A 26,312-nucleotide genomic window follows, 5' to 3' on the forward strand; every position below is an offset into this window, starting at 1 on the left:
AAATTACCATGCCCACTATTCCTTCAAGCCCCAATTATACCTACAGGTTACAGTTAATTGCTTACATGTGCCTGGGGGTGGAAGGAATCTACAGCTATTTAAGTTCTTCTGCTGGAAAAACATGACCTGGAAACCCACTCAATACAAAAGGAACGAAGAAATGCTCAGAGCTCCAAAAACATGGGCAAAGGCTCCTGAGTTGTCAGCATTAGGAAAATCCACAAACACCAGAGGTTCATGTCCAAAAAGGAGACACAGGAGTTGTGCCCCTTTACTTGAATAAGGCAGAGCCCAGCAGGGCACACCCGCGGGGTTTCCTCTCTGCAGGTTTCTGAGGGAGCTCTTGTCCTGAACTCCTGGCCCATGGTGCCCTCTTCCTTTCCCCACTGCTGAGGTACTGGGAAGGTTCAGCCTTCCCAAATCACCTACCCCATGTTCCCTATTGAACCTGCCATTCTACCCCGAAGTTCAGAGGTTCAGGCCTGTGCAGAGGAGCCGGCCTGCCTGGGCTCTGCAGCAAACCTGCTGCCCAAAGTCAGCAGAGACATTCAGACCATTCCAAAGACCTACACACCCACACCCTCACCCATCCAATGGTTTGTAAAGACAAGAGCTTTCCTCTCACCAGCATGGAGTGTCTTCTGCTTACCACCCGAAAGCAGAAACAATAGAGCCTGATGCGCTCCTTGTGTTTCTTTACAGTATAAAACAGAATCCTCCTGGCCATTCCCCATGAGAGAGCCTGTGACACTTCCAGAATTCCTCCAAAAGGGATCTGCATTGCAAGGACAGGGCAGCTTTTCTTAAACCCTCATTTTATGTGGCACAGAGAAAATCTTTGCTGTAGGCAAGAAGTGAGGAATCTAGGTCACACCTTGCAGTGAAAAACGTAGACATTTAAGGGATAGAAAGGTTTTGATGTGTTCCATACTATTTTAAACCACACCATTCTGTATGGACTCCTGTGAAAACATCTTCAACTTGCTCACAAGCAGGATGTAAAAAAAGCAATTACTTTACACAGATCTTCCACTATTCTCTCAAAACTTCTTGGACTCTTGTCTGGGGGTTGGGTTTTGGGGGGTTTATATTCGTGGTAGTGTTTTGGGAGAGTTTTTCTTGGGTTTTGTGCAGGGCTTTTTTAGCTCAGCATTGTCCTTGAGTAAGGACAGAAGATAAAACTTAAGAACAAGAAAGGTCAAGCAACTTGACCTCATCCACAGATACTGGAATGGAGGACGCCTCTCCTTGGTCAAGAGTTTCATTTTTATAAATGTAGACTTGCCATGGCATTAAAATAAATGCACAGCTATACAGCATTATTGAACTGGAACAGAGAATATTTTTTGTGGACAAGGAAGCTTCAAAATATATATATATATAGATGGCTCTGTTAACTACAACCCTTCTTCATTATTTCAAAGACACTCCTATCATTCTTGTCTCTGAACTCTATTTTTCATCAACAAAACTCTTCTACCAGGGATGTGATCTAGTACCAGTGGGTATAGTAATAAAAAGTGGCTTCACAGCAAATTTTAGCTTTCCTTATATGCCCAACAATGTCTGAGTTGCTGTCTGGAAAGCTTAAGCTTTTGGAATACCTAGAAAAAGACCAGAAAGTCCAATTTTAAGGGTTAATATATTTTCTAGACAGTGGGAGGCTATAAACCACTGCTCACAAGCAACTGATATTGATGTTTATCTCTTTATTTAATATGCCCAGCCTTGAAGCATTTATATCCATTAGATGCCACAATTTCATCTTCCTAACCAAAATGTGACTTGAAAAAACAGCTTGAAGGTTACAGACACATGTTTGCAAGTTTGCAACAGAGTAATAACTTGAAAAAATTTCTCTAATACTTATATGCAATATATAGCCTTTGCAGTGCTTTACTATTTACTACAAGGTCTTCTTAATGCAGACAGACATGAAGACAGTTTAAAATCAGTATTATCAAAAATATTAACTTTTTAAAAAAACAAAGAATCAGCAGTATCAAAATTACTTAAAGAATGCCCTTCTTTGTTTAAAAAATGCTGGCTGGCTGATTCTCATGATAAAAGAACATACTATTCTCTAAACAATTTGGTACTGTGGGGGTTAATTGAGAAAAATGAATACAAACAGATCATGCCACATTTACAAAAACAACCTGAATAAGGATTAAAATGCAGGACTTCCCACATCCCAGCCTAATGGTCAGGTAACATGGGTTACTTATGTAGCAACAAACTTCCTGTCTCCAAGGGCCACATTTGGGGCTTTAATGTACATCAACCTCTTGAAATACAACAGGAGCTAGAGAATATCTAGAGATGTTATCCACGTGAGTGTCAGACTTAATCACATGGAATGCTACAGTACTGTTTTCCACACTCAAAGTTTGCAAACAACTGTCTTTTACTGAAAGAGAAGCTTCTCTTCAGGTAATGGTAGACTTCTCTGGACTGCACAGAGAAACTATGCTGAGTATCTTCTTTCCCCAGGTAGCTGGGGAAAAAGTAATTGCAGTGGTATGAAGAGGCATAGTTTTTTAGTGTCCATCTCAAGAACAGAAATAGGATGCACCAAGTGAATTGAGAGGTGTTTGCTGTGCATGTGGCAGTCCTTGGCACAGGACACAATAAAACTCCATGGGCTCACAAGCAGATTGTGCAAGTTCACAAAGTTCATTAAGGTTATAGAAAGCCGGGGAAAAACTGTCTGATGCTTGCTTTGATCTTTTATTTCTGCCAAGTAGGCCTTTGGTCTCACCTTTCACAGCCAGGCTTATATGTGCATTAGTGTAATCTCCCTCATTATTACAATGATATTCTAAAGTCCTCAGGATGACTGGAGCATCAAACTCCATAAGCACGGGGCTAGAGCTGCTTATGAGATGAAAGGCACTGATGCCTTGCTGGTAGCCCTAAAGCCCCTGCACAGCAATGGGAACAGGAGGGCTCAGATCTCCACATCTCTCTGCTCAGAGCTCCCCACACAACAGCTCTAAAAAGCTCAGTCATATCCACAAGTACCTGTTTAAACTATCTCCTTCAAAAATAAACACCACTTCAGGTAAGATACTTGAAAAGCAAGTCAGAGGCCTTGGGAGCCTTACAAATAACACACAGGCTCCTATGATCTAAATTCTCACTGATATCAGAGAAACAGAAATCAGGCACCAAGGATATTTCCTACCGTCTGCCTAAATGCCTAAACTGCTTTTCAGAAATGAGACTGAGCCCCAGCAATCCTGCAATTTTTTTTTTAAACCCCAAGCGTGACAGGCTTTTGTATAGTTACCCTTTGGGCCAACATGATGCCATCTTCATCTTTATGCCCAGCCTTATCAGTCCTGGCAGGGCCCTGGCTTCACAGCTTGAAAATCTGTGCAGAGAAAAACATCTGGCAGCAATCTGAATATGGCTCCTCTTCAGCTGCCTGATTAACAGTGCACACTGGGCTTGGACAAACACTTACCCCTGATACCTCCTTACGCCTCTCACCAGGCTCCCTGGGGAAGGACAGTAACAAACAACAAAAAAAGCCCTCAAATTCATAGAGCAGTCTCTGCAACTGATTAGTATTTTCAGTTAATATTCCTAAGATTCAGGTCCTGGATTTCAGTTCTTCTAACAGCAGTAGATGTATGACTGGCAGAAGTAGGTTTACAAAGAAGGGAAAAAAACCCTAACCTGTTCCCACTGCTCTCCCCACAACTACTTCCATCCACACTCTGGTATTAAGACTGTAAAAACACCCAACAGATTAGTTGGAGAGGGAAAAAAAAGCCGAACAAGAAAACCCAGAGACTGTAGTTGCTATGAAATATGTCCTACATAATACAAAACTATTGACACCACTCCCCGCCATCTTCTGGGACATTCTGTCGCAGATGGGGAGCTCCTGTGGCACAGACACACATCTACCAGAGACTGGAGAGACCAAGACAACACAGATTTTACCACTGTGCTGTGTGCACCTTCCACACATATCCCCACGCTTCCGGGTCGTCTCTGACATCAGGAACCCAAGAGCCTTTTCTCCAGTTCATCACCAGCCTTAATTCCCACATTGTATAAAAGCAGGATTCTGTTTGTGGTAGAAATACAGAGAGCCATAGTAAAACCAGATCCAAGGAAAAGAGCAGGGTGGCTGAAAAGTCAAATAGAGTGAGAACAGCTGCCAGACAGATAAATCTGTAGCAAATAAAAAGTCTTCTCACTTGTAACTTACATCTGTCAATACCACACCATCTTAAAAAGGGGAGAAAGCAAGGCAGGAGCATAAAACAAGGATCTGAGGCTTCTCAGATGGGCTAACAGAATATTCATAGAAGAAATGAATAAAAGGCCCAAGGTGAAATCTAACCCAAATAATGGGTCAATGTCTTGAGAAGAACTGCACACAGTTGTGTTGACACTGCTGAGAAGATGACAAATCTCCTAATGTATCAGGCACAAATATTTTCTCATACAATCAGACATGCAAGACTTCTTATCCCACTGAGCTTCCTTTTCTGCTAGCAAGGGGATTAAGGTCCAATCTAGTCAATGAGCTTCTTCCCATTGACTTTTATGAGCTCTGGGCTTATGTGTCATGGCCAACACATGTTGTGCAGCATTTGTTTTGTCACCATCCAAAGAGAAAATTATTTCAGCCTTTTGCATATCCATTTGCTGAATCAGAAAGAAAGCAATTTTGCTAACAGCAATAGAAAATAGCTGGGAGGACAGAAGACTAAATTAATTCCGGACCTTAAAAAACTAAATTACTGAGCTATTCAGGCAGTAATTGACACACTAAAATACAATAAGGAGTCCTAAAGACTGAATTTCCTGAAATCACCTGAACAGCCTTTACATTCCAGTGGGAAGGGAAGGGGGAAGGGAGACAGGACAGAACAAGCCAGACTTGCACATGTACAACCAGACCCAGTATCAAACTGTCAGGCTGGACATTTTGATTTAGTGTACAAAGAACTGAACAGGACGTCCTGGATTAATTCAAATTATGACCAATACAAATGACAACAGGTCTAATAATTTCCTGTGTGCTCACAATGCCCAGAAGATAACATCATAGTACAGTCAAACTAGAATTCAAAGGTCTGAACTGGAAAGAGTATTTCTCCTCCATCCTTGAGCTACCTGATCTTTTCTTGGTGGTGGCCAGTGAGACCACCCAAGGGAATGGCCTGAGTTGTGTTAGGGAAGGTTTAGGTCAGATATTAGAAAAAGGTTCACCCAAACAGTGATTGGACCCTGGAACGGGCACCCCAGGGCAATGGGGAACAGCACCAACCTGACAGAGCTCAAGAAGCGTTTGGACAACGCTCTCGGGCACACGGAGTGAATTTGGGGATGGCCCTGTGCAGGGCCAGGAGTCGATGATCCTTGTGGGTCCCTTCCAATTCACATTCTGTGAACTAACTAATTGAAAGGAACCCAGTCTTTCACAATATTCCTTTACTTAAACACTTTTCTATAGGTAGGTTTCATGACAACACACTTGAGTCATTACTGTAAAAAGAGTGCAGAAAATTTGTAGGAGCAACACTGAACAGCACCTACTTGTGAGAAATCCAAACTGAAGGAAAACTGAAAGAAGAAGAAAAGTTACAGAAAGACATTCTACAAACACACAGTTGTTTGGTCGCTTTGTGACCTTCTTAAGAAACCACAAGACAGAGGCAAAAGCCTCTAATACCTCATCAAGCAGCTTAAATTTATGGGTTGTAGGCCACTTTAGGAACATGGAATGGTGTACAGAAATGGATTCATTCTGCCCACCTATGCTTTGCATTCAGACGTATCCTGCAAATACAAGCATCTTCATTTTTATCTGAAGAAGTGAACAACTGCCTGCATTTCTATGCTCTTTCTCAGTAATGGTAACAGTGCATTACCTTATGCTTCCAACACCCCCACAATTTGCCGCCTCTGCTTCCAGGGCATAGTTATAGAGAAAGTATTTTTCATGTTTACTCTTATTTCTTCTGTTGTGCATGTGGTATTACATTCACAGTTTTGTATGCTCTCTGCAGATACAGTCCTTGAAAAAATATTTTGACATTTGTTTCTGCTTCCAAACCACAACTCCAAATTAATTTTCATCATATATTGTCAAAAAAAAAAAATACCAAACAACAAAACCCAACAAAAAAACTCCACACGCACACCAGAAAAAAAAAACAACAACCACCAAACAACCAGGGGCATCATCCACATGCAGCTGCACATTCTGAAGGTACTTTCAGCTAAGCTTTTAAATTATGAATTATTCATGTATGATATACACCATTTCACAGAACAGCAATCAAAATGAAGTGTGAGGTTTTTTTCTACTTTGTAGGCTGCTTATAAATATCCACACTCAGCTCTGTAGACCCATATCCTCACCTCAGACAAGGCCTTTAGTGGGTTTTATGATGTCAAATAAAATACTTTTTGCACCTAGACTATGCTTAAAATCTGTCTCAGATGCCACCCCCACACACAAATCCCATTCATGGAGCTCTAATCACACTCCTTCAGCTCCCACAGGGGCACACTGGCAGGGTGATGAGACCACCTGGCTGAGGCTCAAAATAGTTTGAGGGTCAGCCAAGAAGTGTAATAATTAAACCTGTTAATTCATGGCACTGCTGGAAATGGAAACAAAAACACATGACTGCTAGAATGGGATGAGGACCCTGCCCCCAAGCAGAGCATACGGCTCCCAGTCCCACCTGTCCTTGGGTTTCTGACCATGTCTCTGCTCCAGGTTCTTGTTTCCTTCACCAAAGTTACTCTGCCACACAAATTAGCTCTTTTGGATATTCACAGCCCAGCTAGCAGTAGTATTAGCCACAGCCACGAAGATCAGCTTGAATATAAGAATATGCCCTATTTATTCTTTCTCTAACTGACGACTGCTCTGGCCTCCAAAGCAGAAAAACTGTTTTCATTGCTGACAGGTATGCTATACCAAAAAAAAAGGAAAGGAAATGATTCTCAGAGAAAGGTACAAATCCATCTCCAACTATCAGTCTTCAAATATATCAAGCACCCAACTTTGGCTGGAGTATAAGGCAGGGTTAACTTTCAAAATGTCAGAGTGCCACATGCATTGTTTTCCCAGATGATGGTACCTATCAAGTAGGTTTTAGTGTCATCTTTTCACCATGCAGTGTTGAATTCATTGCTGCTGCTTAAGAAGACAGTACTGATGTGTACAGATGAGTCCCCACAACTGCTTTTACCAGTAAGTGTGAACTGCAGAAAGCACCACACTACATCTACAATGACTTCTAGGGAACTGGGGAGGAAAAAAAAAAAGAAAAAAAACTTTTTTGATGGTCTGAATAACTTACAAACACTCTTCAAACAATTACAAAGTGTTAGCAACACCAAGCCCTACCAGCAATGCATTCATTTCAAGAGGCAGAACACAGCTTACTAAACTGCTTTACGTATGTTCAATAAATCATTTATAATGAAGTGTGAAACCCTTAGGAAAAAATAAATACAATAAATTAGGTTCATTTGGTAAATGCAGCTATTGGCTAAGTATTTAATAAAGCACTCATAACAGAGCATATGAAGCATTTGTTTATAGCATCACATGCTTACTAAACTATTCACCACTGCAACAGGCAACCTTTAATAAAAACTCACTAAATTTAATTCTGAATATTATTGACCTGCTCTAGTTGTTAAATACATCATTCATAACACATTTAATGAAACATTTATTCCAAGTTATGCAGCCCTCAAAACAAACACATTTTCACAGCAGTTGAAATAGCACCAGTCTTCTCTGCAGTAACTACTTCACAGCTCATGATGAATGTATTAACAATTTATAGCCTATCCTGACTTCAGGCAGAAGACGGCAGAGAAGACATTCCTTTGGGTACCCAGCAGAACTGAGCAGCAGGGTAGAGAAACACCACATGAACACCATACCCTGGGAGACTTCCAGAGTGAAATCCCTGCTTTCTCTGGTCCTGGAAGGATCCTTTCAAACAGAAGGCTGTTTCTTTTTGTATTTGAACTCCTGCAACCACCTTAAGACTTGCTAGTTTCACTTGCCAGATTTTCAAAGTTTACCTTCTGTTCCTCCAGTGTGTTTATGGCTTAGAAGTGGGCAGTGCTTTGGACTCAGTTTGAGAAAGCAAGCTGGTGTAGTACCTTTGTGTGACACAGTTAAAGGGTCAAGATCCCAGCACTTTCAAGCAGCTTAAAAAGTTAACCAGAAAAAAAAAACCTCTCCATCAAGTAAAGTGGTATTAAACACCTTTTTTTGGTTTGTTGAATTATGACTTGCATGTAACAATTTGATTCTTCATTATTCAAACATCACTCATCCTCCAAATAAAAGATGCAGGTGCAATCACTGCTACATTTCCTGGCAAACGACCACCACCAACCTTGACCTTGGGACACAGCTTTTTCACTGCATCTGATTTCAATGAAGCCGTGCTTTTTTTCTTGGAAATGCTGTGCAGACCATTAGCTGTTACCTTGAAACTTCAATAAGAGCAGAAGCTCTGCAGAATTCAATTCTGTTCATTCTTACTCCAGTGAACCCTTGCTGCTGCTAATGAAGTAGTGCCTATTTACCTAGAAATCTGGTTATTGGTAGCAAACAAAATATGCAAAACAATAATATTAATTTTTAAAGAGCTCTGTGCTGCATCTTTTATACCATGAAAATGAGTTCTAACTTAGAGAAGCATGCAAGCATGTTGTCAACACCTCTATAGGATGACTCAGTACTGCTCAAAATACTTGCTGTATTTATTTCTCTGTCTCCCATTATTCCCTCCCTATTCTTCTCCCATTTCAAAATTTTTTTCCAACCTGTCCTCTGGAGCACACAGTTTGCTTCAAAAGCAACAAAACATAAAATGCCTTCAAATTCCTGAATGGCTAAAAAAATGCTTAAAACACTTAAGGCAGACCCAATTCCCTATGTCAGGACAACCAGTAGTCTCATTACTGAAACTGAAGAATTCTGCATGTATCTGCCCTGGAAAGACAATCCTAATGAAGCAAGAATTGGGAACAAACCAGAGCACAAATTTTTCATCTTAGTTTTTTTAACTTACTATACTGCTCTGTTATGATACTCCTTTAAAAAGCAGAGTTTAAGAAAGAAATGAGATCCTTTCTTCTGGGCAGTATAGGTCAAGCCTCACAGAAAGCAGGCTAATTAATCCCATCTGAGTACAGTCAGAGCTGACCTTGCACAAGTTTCCTAGAAATATGCAAAAGTCTAGACAAAAAGAATTCAAACTAAGAGAATACAACTTCAAATTCTTGTAGCTGATCAGAAATTTCTGTTGTTGTTAAACCATTTACAGTGAAAAAATACCTCATCCCATTAGAAAATAAAAATGTAAATAAATTATCTGCAGTCTCCTATTCTCCTAGATTCTAAATTTAAGTAGAAGGCTCAGAAAAGAGCAGATTATTCAAAACACCCTTTTGAGATACTGTCCTTGACAGTTAAGTTAGACTTGCACAAAGAACTGCGACCATCATGATAGAATGAATTAATTTTTCAGACACCAGGTAATTGACTTTTCATTCCAACAAACATTCTACAACTTTACCAGTAAGCACTTTAGCAGACAGCTGATTTTAAGCTGTGGTGAACAAATGGCAAATAAAAAAAAAAGAGAAGAAGAAAGAAAACAACAAAAAAAAAGTTGACGATATATTTGTGTCATAATCCTCTAAAAAAAGTAAGATGAGAACAAAGAAAAGCATTTCTCTAACTTCTCTGAAACCCACAAGACTTTGGGCGCATCTAGCAGTCATAATCCATGAACAATATTGTACATTCTACCATTCCAGGAAATATGATGTTGTGAAATTCAAATAACAGTTTTGTCATACACAGTTTGGCTTAAGCAGAACTCAGAGCTTCCTGTGCCTGCACTACAACCCTTGAGAGACAAGGAAAGGTGTGGATTTCAGCAGAAACAGACAGCTGGAATAAATCACTCCTGCTTATCATACTCATCTTTATTAAAGGAGTGTGTATCAAGGATTCCCTCACTTATCCCTAATACTAAAAATCCTCTACAGAATTTTCATACCAGTAATAAGCTATAAACCTCACTGCAGGTAACCCTTCTTGTATTACATCAAGCTTAACCTTCTTGGTGAAAAAGTTAATAACCCTGAATATAGGTCTTAAATAGGGTCCTTTGGAAAAATGGGGCAGGAAGAGAGAGTGAACTCCAAAAGAAAAGCTGAAAAGAAAAGGACTGAATTTGCACTCACTCCTTCACAAACCATCAAATTACTAGAGACTCATAAGTTTAGCTAGATTTTCCTGTCTCATTGAACATAGGCAGAAAGAGAAGAGTTACACTCCACCACTTCAGAAAATTCTCAACTGAGTGCATTATGCATGAACAAATTAAATTTAGGCTCTAGGACAAAAAACCCTGTCACATTAAAATTTTCTGCCAAATACAACCCTTCAGGCATTCTCAAGAGTAATGCAAATTGTAATTCCTTTCAGGAGAAGCTTGCACTTAATTGTGGAGACCCTGAAAAAGTATCAAGGATGCCATGCTCATGATAGCCAGACAGCAATTTATTCGTGTCCTAAGCCAATTGGTAAAAGGTTTCTCTACTAATGACTGAGGAGCCACTGCTTCTATTTCTTTATCTGCCCCTCTATGTGTAAATTAAACTTCCAGTGTTTTTACCTTCAAGATCTCATCAAGATTAATGAAAGAACCAAAAAGTCTTGGCCTGCCCACAGGTGAGGGTGATTCTGTTAACACAGCTATTAGACATGCTTCAATAAACCCACTACATATGGTGCACTACAATTAACGTTATGAATGGCGGCAGCAGCATTGAAGAAATCATAAAAATGAGGAATAATTAAGACTGGGACACCTCTGGAGATCATCTTGCCAAACCTCCTGCCTGAAGCAGGCCTGATTTCAAAGTCACATCAGATTGCTCAGGGTCAGGTTGAGTTTAGAGTATTTCTAGGGAAGTTTTTGCCAGGCCCCTGTGTCAGTAACATTCCAGTCTTGTTCTCCTTATATTCATTGAAATTTTCCTTGTTGCAGCTCATGACACTTCCCACTATGCTCCTGTCAGAAAAACCTGCTTCATCTCTTCTAACTCTGCCAAAAGCTGCTCCCCAGGTCTTTGCTTTTCCAGGCTAGGCACACCCAGTGGCCTCAGACTCACAAGATTTTTCTTTTCTAACAACTAGGACATTAGTGGGTGGCCATCTGCCTCCCACCATCCTCTGCAAAGCACAAACCTCAGACTTCAGGGATTTTTCACTTTTAATTTCAGTTCCTATTAAAAGAAGGCACACACATCCCAACTTCCCATACACACAGACATGCCTCCTATTTGTTCTAGGGAATGGGGGCAGTAGACAGTCTTCCACAGCAGCTGATCACAGAATTACAGAAAACCAGGTTGGAAAAGACCTTTGAGATCATCCGGTCCAACCTATGACCTAACAGCTCCTCATCAACTAAACCACGGCACTGAGTGCCACATCCAGTCTTTTTTTACACACGTCCAGGGACAGTGACCCCACCACCTCCCTGGGCAGATGATTCCAGCGCCCAATCACTCTTTCAGTGAAGAATTTTTTCCTGACATCTGACCTAAACTTCCTCTGGCGCAATTTAAGACTGTGTCCTTTTGTTCTGTCAGGTGTTGCCTGGGAGAAGAGACTGACCCCCACCTGATTACAACAACCTCTCAGAGAGTTGTAGAGAATGACAAGGTCTCCCGAGTCTCCCTTCCTCCAGGCTGAACAGCCCCAGCTCCCTCAGCCATTCCTCACAGGGTCTGTGTTCCAAGCTCATCACCAGCTGTGTTGCCCTGCTCTGGAGGCGTTTGAGCTCTCAACATCCCTCCTAAACTGAGGGGCCCAGAACTTGACACAAACGGGATCCAACAAGTGTGCTCCATTTGTTTTGCCACACTCCAGAATTACTCTTGGCCTGCAGCAGGAAAACACGGGGGGCAAGCCCTGATCTCCGCTGGGCGCCTATGTTTACCAGGGAAGAGGCAAGCTTTAAAGATCCATAGTTAAAGGCCTCTCTTTTGAAGAGAGGCCTTAATTAAGCCAGATGACAGGCTGTCATTACAAGAAATGCCTTCGGGCAGCCTCATTTATTGAGCCTTCCCAGGTGGCACCCACTGCTGGCTTTGGCGAGGCAGCGAGCCCTGCACAGCCCCGCCAGGCCGGCACAGGCTCGGCCCGGGGCACGCACTCACTGTGCCTGGCGCCCGTGGAACACGGCTTGGCTCCGCAGGGCAAGAGGCAAAACAAAACAAAACATTTTGATTTATATTTTGTTAACCAACACACATAAAACAAAGTGTTGTAACACAGAAAGGAGAAGCCAACTTTTCTTTCCTGTCACAACAAAAACAGTTTTGGAACCCTGGTGATGCTGTCTTTGGCACTATGCATACAGTGTCATGCAATCCCACCTGTGCCATGAATTAGCAACAGTCTAAACTACAAATTAACACCAAGAAAACAAAGTGCAGTCCCTCTCACAGCTCTGCAGTAAATATTACTGCAGTTGCCTACATTTGTTAAGTACTTCAATAGCAACAATAACATTAAAACAGAAAATAAAAAAAAAAAAAAAAAAAAAAAAGCCCAGACTATAAATCTGTTATTTCTTCCTAATGGTTGACATCTCCCAGTATGGCTATGGCTTCTCATTTTCCCACTCCAGTGCTGGAAAACCCTATCTTCCCATCCATATGCAGCCACTGCTTTTGCCTCAGTTTCAACCACCACACTCAGCCCATCAGCCAAATTCAAGGATTTAAGGATAATTGTCTTTCAGAGCTCTCACTCCTCTATTTTTCCCGCACTGTGGGTCTGGGGAGAAAAGGATCTACTCACTCCTAGCTACTTACGGGTTTAACAGATCAGTTAGTCAGTTGAGATATTTGACATCCTGTTTTATTTAGAATTATTGTGCAGGTGGAAAGAAATTACCAATTCTAAAGTTTCAAAGAGTAAGAAACCAAAATTTAAACATAAATCTGAAGGTTCTCTTGTTTGCATCAGTTCTGCAAAGAAATAAAATGTGCTGTAAAAACTAACTTTATCTTACCTCATTTTCATATTCAGTCTCCTGTGCAATATTAGCCCATATGTTTTCCTGTGTATTGTACAAAAAAGCATAATTTAAGCTTCTAATGTACAACCGACTGTGAAATCCATTAGAAAATTACAGTACAAAGACAGAAGAAAATTTAAAAGTTCTCAGGTAACATTTCTAAATACCACATAATTTTACTTCCAAATCATTAAAGTAGTTTTTCCTGTAATTTCCAAGCAAGGGCTTGTCACAGCTGATGATTAAGTTGCCATTCAGAGAATACCTTGAGGGATAGCCCAGGCTAATTCCCAGTCCTAGTGCAGTTGTTTGATAAGATGCACACAGCATTTCTAATATTTCATTTCTGACTGGCAGACTAATAAATTAGGAAAAAGAAGTGACGTTCCTTATCAAAACCTAACCCAACTGTCTATTTTTAGACCTGATTGCCAGACTCAGTTTTCAGAAGATACTTTCATATAACTTCATTTAAATAACAGCAATACTTATCTATTTGCAGGCTGGCAATTCAAAGCATGCATTGGCCTTAATCTGCTTTGAATTAATCCTTTGCATCTGCTATTATAGTTCAAAGAAATTTCTTCAATTAGGTTTAATTACTTCCTTCCACTGCTTTGGATACAGCCCTTATTATATTTCATTACCTTTCCTCATGGACTGCATGGAAAATAGATGCCTAACAGAAGTACAAAACCAACAAATTTATTAAGCAAGTATATTACATATACATAAAAATACTGTACATATATCACAATAATTAATTTATTATCATAGTCTGCAATCATATAAATGGAATATTAGGAAGGAACTTTTCACAGAAGATCAGCAAAACCTGATTCATTTTCTGAAGTTTTTAATACCTTTCTAACTGAATTTATAAGTACTTTTTCCTGAAAGGAAACATGCCTATTAAAGCACAAAAATAATTTATGCTTTTTACTCCAGGGCATATTAAAGAACATTATCTAGACAGTGAGTTGGTTACCAATGACATTCCTCTGCACTCTGCCTGTCTAGTAGTTACAGAAGTATGAAAAACAGCTTCAGTCTTTCCAGTTGCCTGGAATACCATACCCATGACTCAACACAGATCCCATAACCTCACTTTTTTCCCAACTACAGATGGCAGGGAAGATGAAGTAAAGCAATGCTACTGCTATGTAAGTAAAGCTTTTTTCCCCATTTTGTCTGGATGAAAGGTCACAAGTGTTGATTTGAAAAGCAAAGCATAACTCCTTTACATAAAATGAATAATCACTATTTTGAACCAAAACAATCCTATGTCAACTAAAGGGAAACATTAGATCAATGTCACCATAACATATCTGGTCCAAGCAATGAGATAACCTTTAAAGGTCCCTTCCAACCCAAACTGTTCTATGATCCTATGAAAACAGCAAATTAGTAATAAAATACTGATAAACAATAAAACTAACAATTCATAAACTGCACAGCTGTTTACAGAACACTTTACTGATTGAAGAAATAAATATATGACTAGTAATCACACATCTCAGGCCGCCAGAGTCATAGCAATTGGAAACTAAACAATTTCAAAACTCATTTTCATTTAGCACAAGAAAATAAATGTTTCCTCACAATAAATATTTTTAAATCAATTGAACGTTCAAGTTCTTGTTCTATTTTAGTTCCACATAGACACTCCTCAAGCAGACCTCCCACAGTTTCATCTAACATTCTGATAAATTTTCCATTTTCCTTCTTTCAAGAATGTTTATTTCCATAAATGGATGGCATCTTTCCCTAGCTTGTTTGAGAGCACTTTCATGCAAAATGCTTCACAAGACACTTTGCAAACACAAGGGATGCTTAATGGCACCATTACCAAAATCCTGCCAAGCCCTGGTACCTGCCTTGAGGCCCAGAAGGAAATTCAACTCTCTGGCCTCATTCATGAGGGGGCTTGGGACTTCCTGTTGAGAGAAAGATGGGGCAGACAGAAAAAAAAACTAAAACTGAGCAACCCTGTCAAATCCCATTTTCTTTTCACTGTCACTGATAATGTTTTCCTGCAGATTTTAAAGGTGAAAACAAGTTATCATCCATTTCCACAGTATCTGTGACCTGGATTATATCGGCCCATTGGGGGATAAGCTTTTCACTGTACAATTGTTCCTCTCTGCAAAGGCCTCAGGCAGATTTGAAACTGAGGATCTGAAGTAAAAGGCAAAATAGAGGAGTTCTAACATCTCTCACAGTTTGCATTCAGAACAAGTACACCAAAGTCAGCTTCTCCCCCTGGAATCAATGAATGGGGAGTGGTAATAAGGTCTCATGCAAGATTTCAGTGGGGAAAAAAGCACAGTCAATCTTCTTGTTAATTCCAAAGTGCCACCAAGTGGAACGTCAGTTGTAGCTAATACCGAAAGCTGAATTTTCAGAAACACTCATTTTACAAGCCTCACCGAGAGGCAAAGAATGCTATGCAAGTAAAGCTTTAACAAAATGCCAGTTGAGCTTCACCTCTGGAATTTTTTATTTGTCAGACAAGCATCACTCTGTCAATAAAGACCACCTACAGTGCAGTCACTGCTGTCTCTTGCTCTTGTAGGATCCAAGAAGGGAAAATTTTGTCTAGTCTTGTTTGACCACAATATGAAACATACTGAAGTAGGGTGGACTTTGAATAGCTCACCAAGCTCTCTGACTGATACAATAATGGGTAATCATTTTCTTAATTAGAAAAATTTGGCTGGGGGACACAGTGATAGAAATAAAATCCATGATCTGCAGAAACAGGAAGCATAAAAGAACACCCAACGTTTTAAGAATATATATGCATATACACACTCATTTGCTGAGTAAGAGACCATATCTGAAGAAATAAAGGGCCTAAAAGCACAGATTCAACAGGCGCAGTCACTAACTGTCTAAAAGGCTGCTTGAGTACAATTACTGTCTAAAACTGCAGCATTAATGCTATTGGAACACATTACAGCTTCCTAAATGAATTAGGCTTAGATTCAGTCAAGTGTGGAAGAATGGAAATATTTGTGATACCTGCAGTTTGTGCAGGGCTGCAGGGGAGGAGGTGGTGGCACCTACGGGCATGGGAGATGGTCCAGGGGCATCGTCCAGCAAAGCTGGACAGTGTGGAACCAGCTCACCTTATATAGGTGCTACAAGCCCAGGACAAACAATGACCTCCATCAGGATCACACAAAATACGAAATACTCCCTTTTTTCCATTCTGTACACACTAAAACCATATTCTAGCACTCAGCAGGCACCAATTTATCAAACTGTGCCTTGCCTCCTGTGTAACTCAGGGCAGCAGGGTCTCCACAAAATAAAGCTGAATTTCTGCTACAGAACCTCCCATTTAAACAACGGCTAGATGCAGTCTGGGCTTATTTACTATATACTGGCAAGCAATTTCTACTAACAGTATGAGCTCCTACTCTTGCAGGAGTATTTTGGTAGTAGGAATATCATAAGGATTTCCTGACCCCTTCTAGGCTACACTCTCATACTTGCACCACCTTCTCAGCCAGGACAAATGCAATAATCAGGAGACTACTTCATCTTAAAAACAACACTCATATTTCCCAAAAGGAAGAAGCATGGTTAGAGTGGGGGAAGCTTCAATGGCATTTCCAGGTCCTCAGTTCTCTGTTTTCGCCTTAAGTGACCTGGTAAAACCACTAAGATACTTTTAATTGGCTTAATGAAATATGAGTGGGCAAGTGGCAGCAAACACCAAGTAAAAACACAGTATAAACTCCATTTCATAACAGGAGTTGGGAACTGGAGAGACAGACTTCCAAGTCCCTGTAACAGGTACAGAAAACTTAACACTGGCTGAGAGAATGTGCACAATAAAGTAAAGATGCTATTCAATAAGTGTTCCCAAAAAGTGCCATTTCTTCTCTCTGATTTGGAGTATTCTTTTTCTTCCAACCGCTGCCCTCAAGAAAAACATTTAGTAGGGTAAAACTAATTTTTCTGTAAAAATATTTTTATATCCCATGGAAGAAAATGGAAAAAAACGCAGAAAAGGAAAAGAGACACACACAGAGACAGCTGTCTGAAATTGTCTCTGTAATCATATGGAAAAAAGTTACAAAAGCTTTTCTTTTGGCAAAACTTGCATTTCCCAGTTACTAAAGATGTGTCTTCCACTAGTTTTTTCCCCACATTACACATTCCACAGCTCCCAAGGATCCCACAGAATGAGTCAGCTTCATTCTCCATTCCATTTTTCAAATGTTGGGTTTTTTTGTTTCCACATAAGAAGCAGTAACAGAAAGCTCTCTTCTGTTAATAGCTGGTTTTAACCTGACTAGCTTGTCAGAGTTGAATATAAACACAGGAAAACTGTAACAATCAGCTGACATGAAGTAACTTGTAAATAACTTATCCACATGGCTCTGAGGACTGAGGTAGAAAAGTTTAGTAAAACTATAAGGAATTTAAATAATCACACAAGCCCCATTGTGGACACACATAACCTGGAATTAAAATATTTAGTCCTCTGACAAATCAAACAAAAAAGAATTTTATAGGAACTTTATTCTGGTGTAACTGCACCCCACAGCAGAAAACAACACATCAAAACACAAAAGCCTTTCATTCTTCTTGAATTAATCTAAAAGATAAAGGGATTTCCACTTATGGAGAAGGGCCAGCTCACAGTAACTTTGAGTACATACACAAACCACAAGCACATAATTTTATAATCTAATGTAAAATAATGTACTGATAATTATTGAAAGTACACCAAGAAGCACTCTAAGGGCCTCAACAGGTTAGTAATAATACCACTGTGTATATTAAAGGGTTAATAATAGATACACATTGTTATTTCTTCAATGTAATGGCAGCCCCTCATTCCAAAAAAATAATTATGTTCAAATCTGGCTGAACAATAGATTTGGAGGAAACTAGAAGTTGATGGCTTACAAAAGGTTGTGAAACTTAAAAAAATTAATTGGTATTTGGCTTCTGGCTTTTCCTATTTAGAATTAAATCACCAAACCTCATGGAACAAAGTCTCGTGTTGTTACATGCTCAGGGGGACATTCTCTTTGCCAAAGCCTTGGCAAACAGCTCCTAGTATTGAGATTATATATAATTTTAAGGACGAGAATTTAAGAAAGAGAGATAAGCTACCCAATCCTACACCAAACAAACACTGCAAGGAACACATCGTTAGAAGAGGCAGGAACTATAAATAATTCATTCACATATCTTCTGTCCAAATTGCTGTTCCCATGAAATAAACATGTTTTTTCTGATTACTTCCAACCACTCCACATCTGCCATCCTACCTGCCTAGGCCAGCATTCCTCTGCCTGTTGTTAATGCAAATTGCTGAAAGCATATCTTTGGTAAGAAGTTACTGCTTCATTTAATTGTAAGCAAGTGTAGGGCTCCCATGTTAATTTTAAATGTCACACATGCTATGCAGGTAAACAAGAGCTGCTTAACAGGACTGCCTTTACATCACATAAACCACTGCTCCTGAACAGCATCACTTACAAGATCTTATCTCCTAAACCCTTCCAGTTCAGTTCCTGCCTCACCTCTGCTCTTCTCAATAGTAAACGTGAAAACAAATATCCAGAATGGTATTTTACTCACTTTCAAATATATAAACCAAAAATTGTCATGTTTTTAGTACACCTGTACAGCTCCCAGAAAGCACATGAATGGAGAGCACAAGAATAAGGATATTTACTCAATGTAACTTGGGACACTGCCATCAAAAGCAGGTGTGTAACCACGTAAAGGCAATATTTGCAGGATCTTCCTGAAGGGGCAGGGTGGAGTACAGACAGCTCAATAGTTAACATTTCCTGAGATCACTCAAAGCAATTCTCACCTCATCCAGCCATAATTTATTCTGTCCACAGATTGAGGAACACAACACACATTACAGTCACACATCATCCTTTTATACTTCCCATTCACAGAAACCAGGGAAGCTACTGGAAAAGCAGTGGTCATTCTTTCTCAGCAGTCCACAGGGTATTTACAAGAACCACCACGAAAAAAAAAAATGCAGCAGATGCAGCTTTTCCTCCAAAGCAACAGCAAATTCATTCCATCTGAGTATTTGATGCTGACAACAGCAAAGCAAGTGCTCCCTCAGCTTTTAGATGACAGGCTCAAGGCAGAGTTTTGCCTTATTTATTGAGAATATATCCAATAAATGCAGCTGCCTTTCCCCACCTAGTTTACAGATCTCCACAAAAGATCAATTTCTCCTAGGTCCTGGTCAGAGGCCTCAGAGAAGTTTCAATCACTAGCAACAGAAAATACACCTCCACCTCATTGTTATGGATGTGCACACTTACAACTCTCTGTGTTATGAATCCAAATGTGGATGGAGAGCAGCTGATAGGCAGAAGTAAGTATTGGGAAATTGTCATGAATAACAACCACAACTTAAATTATCTGTTTAATATCTGAAGGTAAAACTAAAAATTCAAAATAAATTTAGAATCACTAATTTTTCTTGCACAAAATAGCTCTTCATATTATGATAGAAGCTGCTCTGGGGAGCAGATTGGTCCAAAAATTTTATTTATGCATTAGCCACCAGGAAGATAAAGAAATTCACTTTCCATTTAAGGTGTAAGCATTTTACCTTCCCTAGAAAACACACAGAAAACTTTTTTCCACTTTAAGCCACAGACACAGAAAAAAATCCTCTTAACAAAAAGTCAATCTGCTGCATAGATACTGCATTCCTGGGAAAAGATGAGAAAACAAATCCTGGAAAGTTCACCATGTCCAGTATTAGACTTCTGGAAGGCACATAAGATACTGCTGGAATGAAACATGGCAAAGGAACAGACAAAATGCCCAAAAAGCTCTGCCTTTTTAAATTAACCACGCAGATGTTGTGATAGTTGTGATTAAAACCTAAAATATTGGGTCTTTTAGCTGCATTTCACACTCCCTTAAATTAATCATGAATGCCTGGAAAGAAAACAAGGTGTGCTTTTCTTTTTGGGTGCCATGTCACTAGAAATAGGCAATAACCCATCTGTAAAATCCTGTATATCAAGGAATTTCAATATGTTATGTCAAAGTATAGCAATTTGCTGCTTTCTGTGATGGTTTATGTCCTACTCTGGCTTGCCAAGTTATCTGGCATTCAGGACTTCAAAATGGAAATTGAAAAAAAAATGAACAAGATATAAACCACCAAAGCTCACGCACAAGTTTACAATGGCTCAATTTTGATACAATTCCCTTTAATATGTGATTCCATACCCCTGATAATCACAGAATCAACTGGGCAATTTGGCCAAATCAATTTGGGCAGGGACACCTTTCCTTAAACCAGGCTGCTCCAACAGCATACAAAGGCAGTGTGCCCCTGGTTAGGGGGGAACAAACGTCTGAGGGACACAGACGTCATTGTTTGAAGATGAAATGCAAGACAAAAACCTTTCTCCATTATTGCTTTATCAAGTAACTAGTGTATAAGGCACATCAGAACTTCATGCTGGTTTTGTGGTTTTACTTTTCACACCTCCAAGTCAGACACAAATCTCCAGTTTTAAACCAACTGAAGCATGCTGAAAACTGGAGGTTTTCTTGGTTCAGCTACATGGGCATCAAAAGCAAATTCATTCAACCAAAGCAAGTCCCCCTGGATGACTCGACTGACTAGATACTGTCTCTTTCTGGGAGGGAGCTAATATATTGTCCTTAAAGTATGATTAGTTTAATGTCATTGCAAGTGAGAGTGAAAAGCGGTTTTATATTTCTCAGAATTTAATTTTCCCTAAATTTTCAAGAAGTGAACAAAACAAAAAGCACATTACAAAATTCCATATAATGCATTCTGTAAAATCTCACATGGTAATTAAGCACCACTGGACCATGATAGAGCAAATCCCAGCCCTGCACATTGGCATTCATTAACGCAGCTTCATTTACTTTGGAGCAATTTAGAGGTAAACAATGTAGAACCACTAAAAAAGAAGTAGGAGCTCACATTACAGCAAACCTGCAGCAAATTCTGGGAATTGGCCCATCAGTGCAGCATCTCCCATGCGCAGGGGAGGTCACCCCTGCTCCTTTCCCAGGGATCCCTCCATCTCCTGTCACTGCAGGAGGAAGAGCACAGCATGAGAATCAAAGAGGATCCAAGCACAGCTCTCAGCACAGGAGAATGGATGGATACCATGCATAAACACTGCTGCAGTCAATTTAACACTCAAGGCAGAATGTGAATTATCCTGGACCTGATTCAAGCAGGATATAGAGGTCAAGTCTATGGAAATGTTTGCATCCTGGAAATCTCCAATAGAGAATGGAGTTATGGTGAGACTCACAGCCCACTTTGCACAACAGAGCAGACTGAAACAGAGAACGTGTTTTTGATGATATAGAAACTTGGGAGGAAATATCTACACTCATTGTCATGAACACAGAGGTTAAAAAAAAATTCAAAATTAATAACTAAATATCCAAGATCACAAGCATCCAAACACTGGGATCAGATCCTTTCAGACCTTCTGTCTCTCCCCTCTGAATAGCTACTTGCCAGGGTGAAAAATTCAATGTAATGAGATCAGCTTTGCTATTTTAGTCTCAAAAGTGCAGATGGAGCATATGCCTGTAGATAGTAATATTATCTGTATTACTGCAATGTCTGAAGACCCCAATCAGACATAGGCCATTGAACACTCAGAAAAAACTCTGAAAGAAAATTCCTGCCAAAAACAGTTCACTATGTGCACTAAGGGAAAAATGCAACCTGCAAATTTAATTAAACCAGTGGAGATAACCATGGAGAGGAAGCATGTAAAAGAATTGTAGATGAACACACAGGTACTGGCAACTTTGGCAACATTCTGCAAAAGAGCCACAAGCCTGTGCTGAAGGGTTTTGCTTGTTTGAAACCTCTAAGTTATGCTTTGCAAAACAGTTCTTTCAATCTTTAAATTAGATTTTTAAAATATTAAAGAGTCTATAAATTTTAGTTGGCCACCTGCTCACTTTGAGAGGACCCTCAATCAGCTGTGTTAATAAGAACATCACCTCACATTATGCAAATAACATTTAGACCACAGAGTTCTGCTGAAGGTTTGTGATCCCTGCTGATGGAAGGTCAATCCAGCCCCCAGGCACATGAAACCTCTGTTGTTCACTGCACAGCAAATACACAGCACACAAACCAGAAGGAAGTGTCTTCACAGATTTCATGCTTAGCCCTCACTGTACAGGCCCATCACACTCAGATTTTGTTTATTAAACTCTACCACATGAAGCCTACCCAGTGAAAATTGTACTTGGATGACAACATAACCCATCACCATCATCATCTTCAAAACTTCCATTCAAAAAGAAGAGTTTGGGGACAGGGTCAGACACAATCTCCTGCAAAGTTCAGCATGCGCCAACTAAGTTACCAAGGCCTATTTGCTTTAAAATATCATGGTCTAGTCTTCACTGGGGGATATCACAATTTTACAGAGTGTTATCATTCATGCTGTATTTATCATAAAATGACACATACTTTGAAGTATTATTTTTCAATTATGCAGGAAGTGGAGTAGGAAGTAATTTATTGTGTGAAATCTGTCCTCATCTTCAAGAGTGACTGGCAGATATAGTGGAATTTAGGGACTTGAATATCATTAGGGACAGGAGTGACTGCATAACTAGTAATCACTGCTAATCTAGTGGCTGGCAAGGTGACATGCAGCTACCATAGCAACCAGCATAAGATCAACTGTTTGCTTCCAAAAAGTGCCTACACTTCACTCAGCTACTTGGCATGTTTTTAAAGTCATGACAGAGAAAACAAAAACACAACACGCACTTTAGAACTTGCATCTTTCCCTGCTTTTCTTTAACAGAGGAGAGAATGCCTCAAAATAACAATTTCACTGGTTTTACCGAGAATGCCCCACTACTGACTAGAAGGTAAAGTTTCTGGAGCCACATAACATCAGTAACATCCCCATCACTCTTACCTAGGAAGAGTGCACAACAAACACCAGGGAGACAGCAGGCACCCTCAGGGAGAGTCATTTTTGCACAGGCTGCACACAGAGATTATTTCATGCAGTAGTCAGCGTACAAGGAGATGCTCACATCGAAAGGTGACACCCTCTTCTAACACACTCACACCCACTCCAAGTAACTACAGGTAATTATTAACCACCACCCCTGATCTCTGCACTTTACAGACACCTCTATCCAATCTCATTTATACTAAACTCTCACTCATGTGGAACTCCAACATTCAGCAAGTCTCAACATCTTTGTCAGGGGGCTAAAAAGCTAGGAAGAGATGAGGGCAAGCCACAAGGCAGAGTCAGAGAGACACTCAGGGCTGAAGTGGAAAGGAGACACAGCTGTTCTGGCTTCCCATCCACTGTGCAACCACTTATTTCAAATCCATACCTACAGATTTCTGGAGGTTTTTTTCCTGTTTCCACACAAGCTTGGGGCAAACCTCAGGGAAAAGGAAGGGTGTAGCTAACAGGTTGTATTTTCAGGAAGGAATGAGCCTAGCATTATGTCAAAATTTATATAATATTTTGAATTTCCTTGTTAGGGAAAAAGCTTTAGACATTAGATTAAAAGACTTATATACAAGTAAGTATCTTGAGCTAGACATTTAAATTACTCCTGTGGGATATTTGTCAGAGAAAATCCAGCTTGCCTTATGGCAATGCTAATCTTCTCATATCTGTTTCACTTTTTATCCTTGCACCTGCCTGTTTTAACAAGATTAAGAATTAAGCTGGAAGAGGGCTGTCTGTCAAGGAATACCAATTAATCTATTGATTTAATCATCAGAATAACAACCAAATGGAGTTCCTGGCCCAGGCAAACAGAAGATTTTTATTGCATTATAATTCAAACTCCCAGTCATGCTTGTGGCAGGCTGTGTCACCAGACTGCAGAGGAAACAATTAGGAGGGCAAGAGAGACACTGGAGTTTTCTTGTAAAAGGCTTCTTACTTAACTCTTATGGCCAAAAGGAAGATTTTGCATGTGATCTTGCCACAGAATTTTTATAAAATAAGAAATTCTGTTTTTCTGATCACTGGCAGATCCAACCAAAGTCACGTAGGGAGTGTTTAAACAGGAATGCACATGCTTATCTTTATGAAACCAGGCTCCATTCACAGAGCCCACATCTTCTCATCTCAAATCACAACTCTGAGCTGCATTACTGCTGACTAAAGGAGTTTGTTATCACCTAGCTCCAAGCAGAACCTGCTAGTTCAGGGTTATCACCTAGCTCCAAGCAGAACCTGCTAGTTCAGGGAAGTTTCTGCACTTGCAGCAGACTTGGCCAGATTTATTAACATAAGCTACCACAACCTACAAGACAGACAACACAAAAAACATCCATGTACCATAGACTCACTAGTTAAGAATTAATGAATGGATGAATGAATGGGGAAAAGAGTGCAGCAAAATAATAAGTTTTTTTCAAAGCTGAATGCCCAAAAGTAGTGCTAAGGACTGGATTCATGGAGACACCTAAATGTTCATTATCCCAAAGCTGTTTTAAAGTTTTGCGATTTATCCACTTTGCTAACACACTGAAAGCAACTCCTATAACAAAGTTTGAGATAATCAGCTCCATGCTAGAAGATCAGATCGCAAATAACAACTCACAGATCAGTTTTACTTGCTGAAAGAAACAGAGTGCAAACACACACAAAGTACCCACAGAAAGCAGCAAGGAAGGAGCAAACGGAACTGAAACAGACCAGGTTAACAAAGGGATCGGAAACTGTCCAGGTAACAAACAGATCTGAAGCAGACCAGGTAACAAACAGATCTGAAGCAGACCGGGTTAACAAATGGAACTGAAGCAGACCAGGTAGCAAAGGGCTGTGGATGTGAGCCCTGGGAAGGCAGGCACAGGACAGGGACGCGCTGCCCGCTCCCTGCTGAGGGCACTTCCGCCTCCTCCCCTCCATTCAATCCCAGCGCTGCGATGCTCCCTCCGTCCCCATGCCATGCGGGCTCCAAACAGTTTTACCTGGGTGAGGACAGCAGGCTGGAGAAAGCATGTGATCACACGGTAAGTTTATGCTTGTATTTGCTGGCATGAAGGGGGAAAACCCGCTATCAAAGAGGTTGCTTAATTAGAAAATGCGGTTGAATACTGAGTGTAATTGTGTGGAGCATGTGGGTCTGGAGCAGATGCAGCAGGGGAGTGTGTGCTTAAGGGGCAGCTGGGATAGCTGTGCTCATCTGCAGCCGCTGCTTTAAGAGCAGTAAGTAAATGCTGCGTGTGGAAAAACAAAATAAGTTGCCCGTTTTGTCCTTTGTGCTGGAAGTCTGCTGCCCAAATGCTATTGCTCCTGAAGGAATCCAGCGTACACAAAGCTGAGACAAGCCAGAGCCCCTCTCCCGCCTCCCATGATCAGTACGCACTTCTCTTCCCGCTAGCTCACAGTTCTGACAATGCAGGGAACAGAGAAAGAATGGCAGAGGGAAGCAGAGCACAGCTGTGCGTTGCAGAATCTCTCCATATTCATTTGCCAAACAAAGCCAGGACTCAAAAAGACAACGAAGATGCATTAGGACCATACCAAATCCACGCCTCTGAGCGGCGAGGGGCTCTCTAACAATGCATTCAAGCAACAGATAGAGATTTACCTTCAAAATGCAGGCCATGTTCTTTCTCTATCCTTCCTACCAAAGAGCAGCAGGGTTCTACTTTGTGAGCAGCAGTTGCAGTGTCAGGCAAGAGGCCGGTGGAGCTGCAGAACTGCCGGAGCCCACATTCCCGTGGATCCAAAGGAAGGCAGCACGCATCCAGGACCCGTTAGTCATGTTAGTCTTTTTATGCCCCGTTCGTTCCACCCATCAGCTCCTGCCACTGGCTGCGAGCCAGCCCAGCACCTCCCCTCCATCACATGACCGGGTTTGATTCATGGCTCCAGCGTGTGTTCCTGAGCTCGGGGCTCGGCACGGCGGCGATCCGTACAGTGCCGGGCTGTGCAATGCTTGCCAGGCACTCGGCACGGCGGCAATCCGTACCGTGCCGTGCTCTGCAATGCCTGCCCGGGACTCGGCACGGCCCAATCCGTACCGTGCCGGGCTGTGCAATGCCTGCCCGGGACTCGGTACGGCGGCAATCCGTACCGTGCCGGGCTGTGCAATGCCTGCCCGGGACTCGGCACGGCCCAATCCGTACCGTGCCGGGCTGTGCAATGCCTACCCGGGACT

The 26,312-nt window shown here is 40.8% G+C and overlaps 1 protein-coding gene across 1 annotated transcript in view; it reads right to left on the reverse strand.

Annotated features, from left to right (window-relative positions):
* ST6GALNAC3 (ST6 N-acetylgalactosaminide alpha-2,6-sialyltransferase 3) overlaps positions 1-25,951 on the reverse strand; it is a 214,203-nt gene extending 188,252 nt beyond the window's left edge. Inside the window, exon 1 of the mRNA XM_058030106.1 lies at positions 25,740-25,951. Within this exon, the coding sequence (XP_057886089.1) occupies positions 25,740-25,757 (18 nt within the window). The 5' untranslated portion in view covers positions 25,758-25,951. The remainder of the gene's footprint in view (positions 1-25,739) is intronic.
* Between the last annotated feature and the right edge of the window lie 361 nt (positions 25,952-26,312).

The sequence above is a fragment of the Melospiza georgiana genome, chromosome 9, assembly GCF_028018845.1.
Source record: "Melospiza georgiana isolate bMelGeo1 chromosome 9, bMelGeo1.pri, whole genome shotgun sequence".
In the NCBI taxonomy this organism is placed as follows: domain Eukaryota; kingdom Metazoa; phylum Chordata; class Aves; order Passeriformes; family Passerellidae; genus Melospiza; species Melospiza georgiana.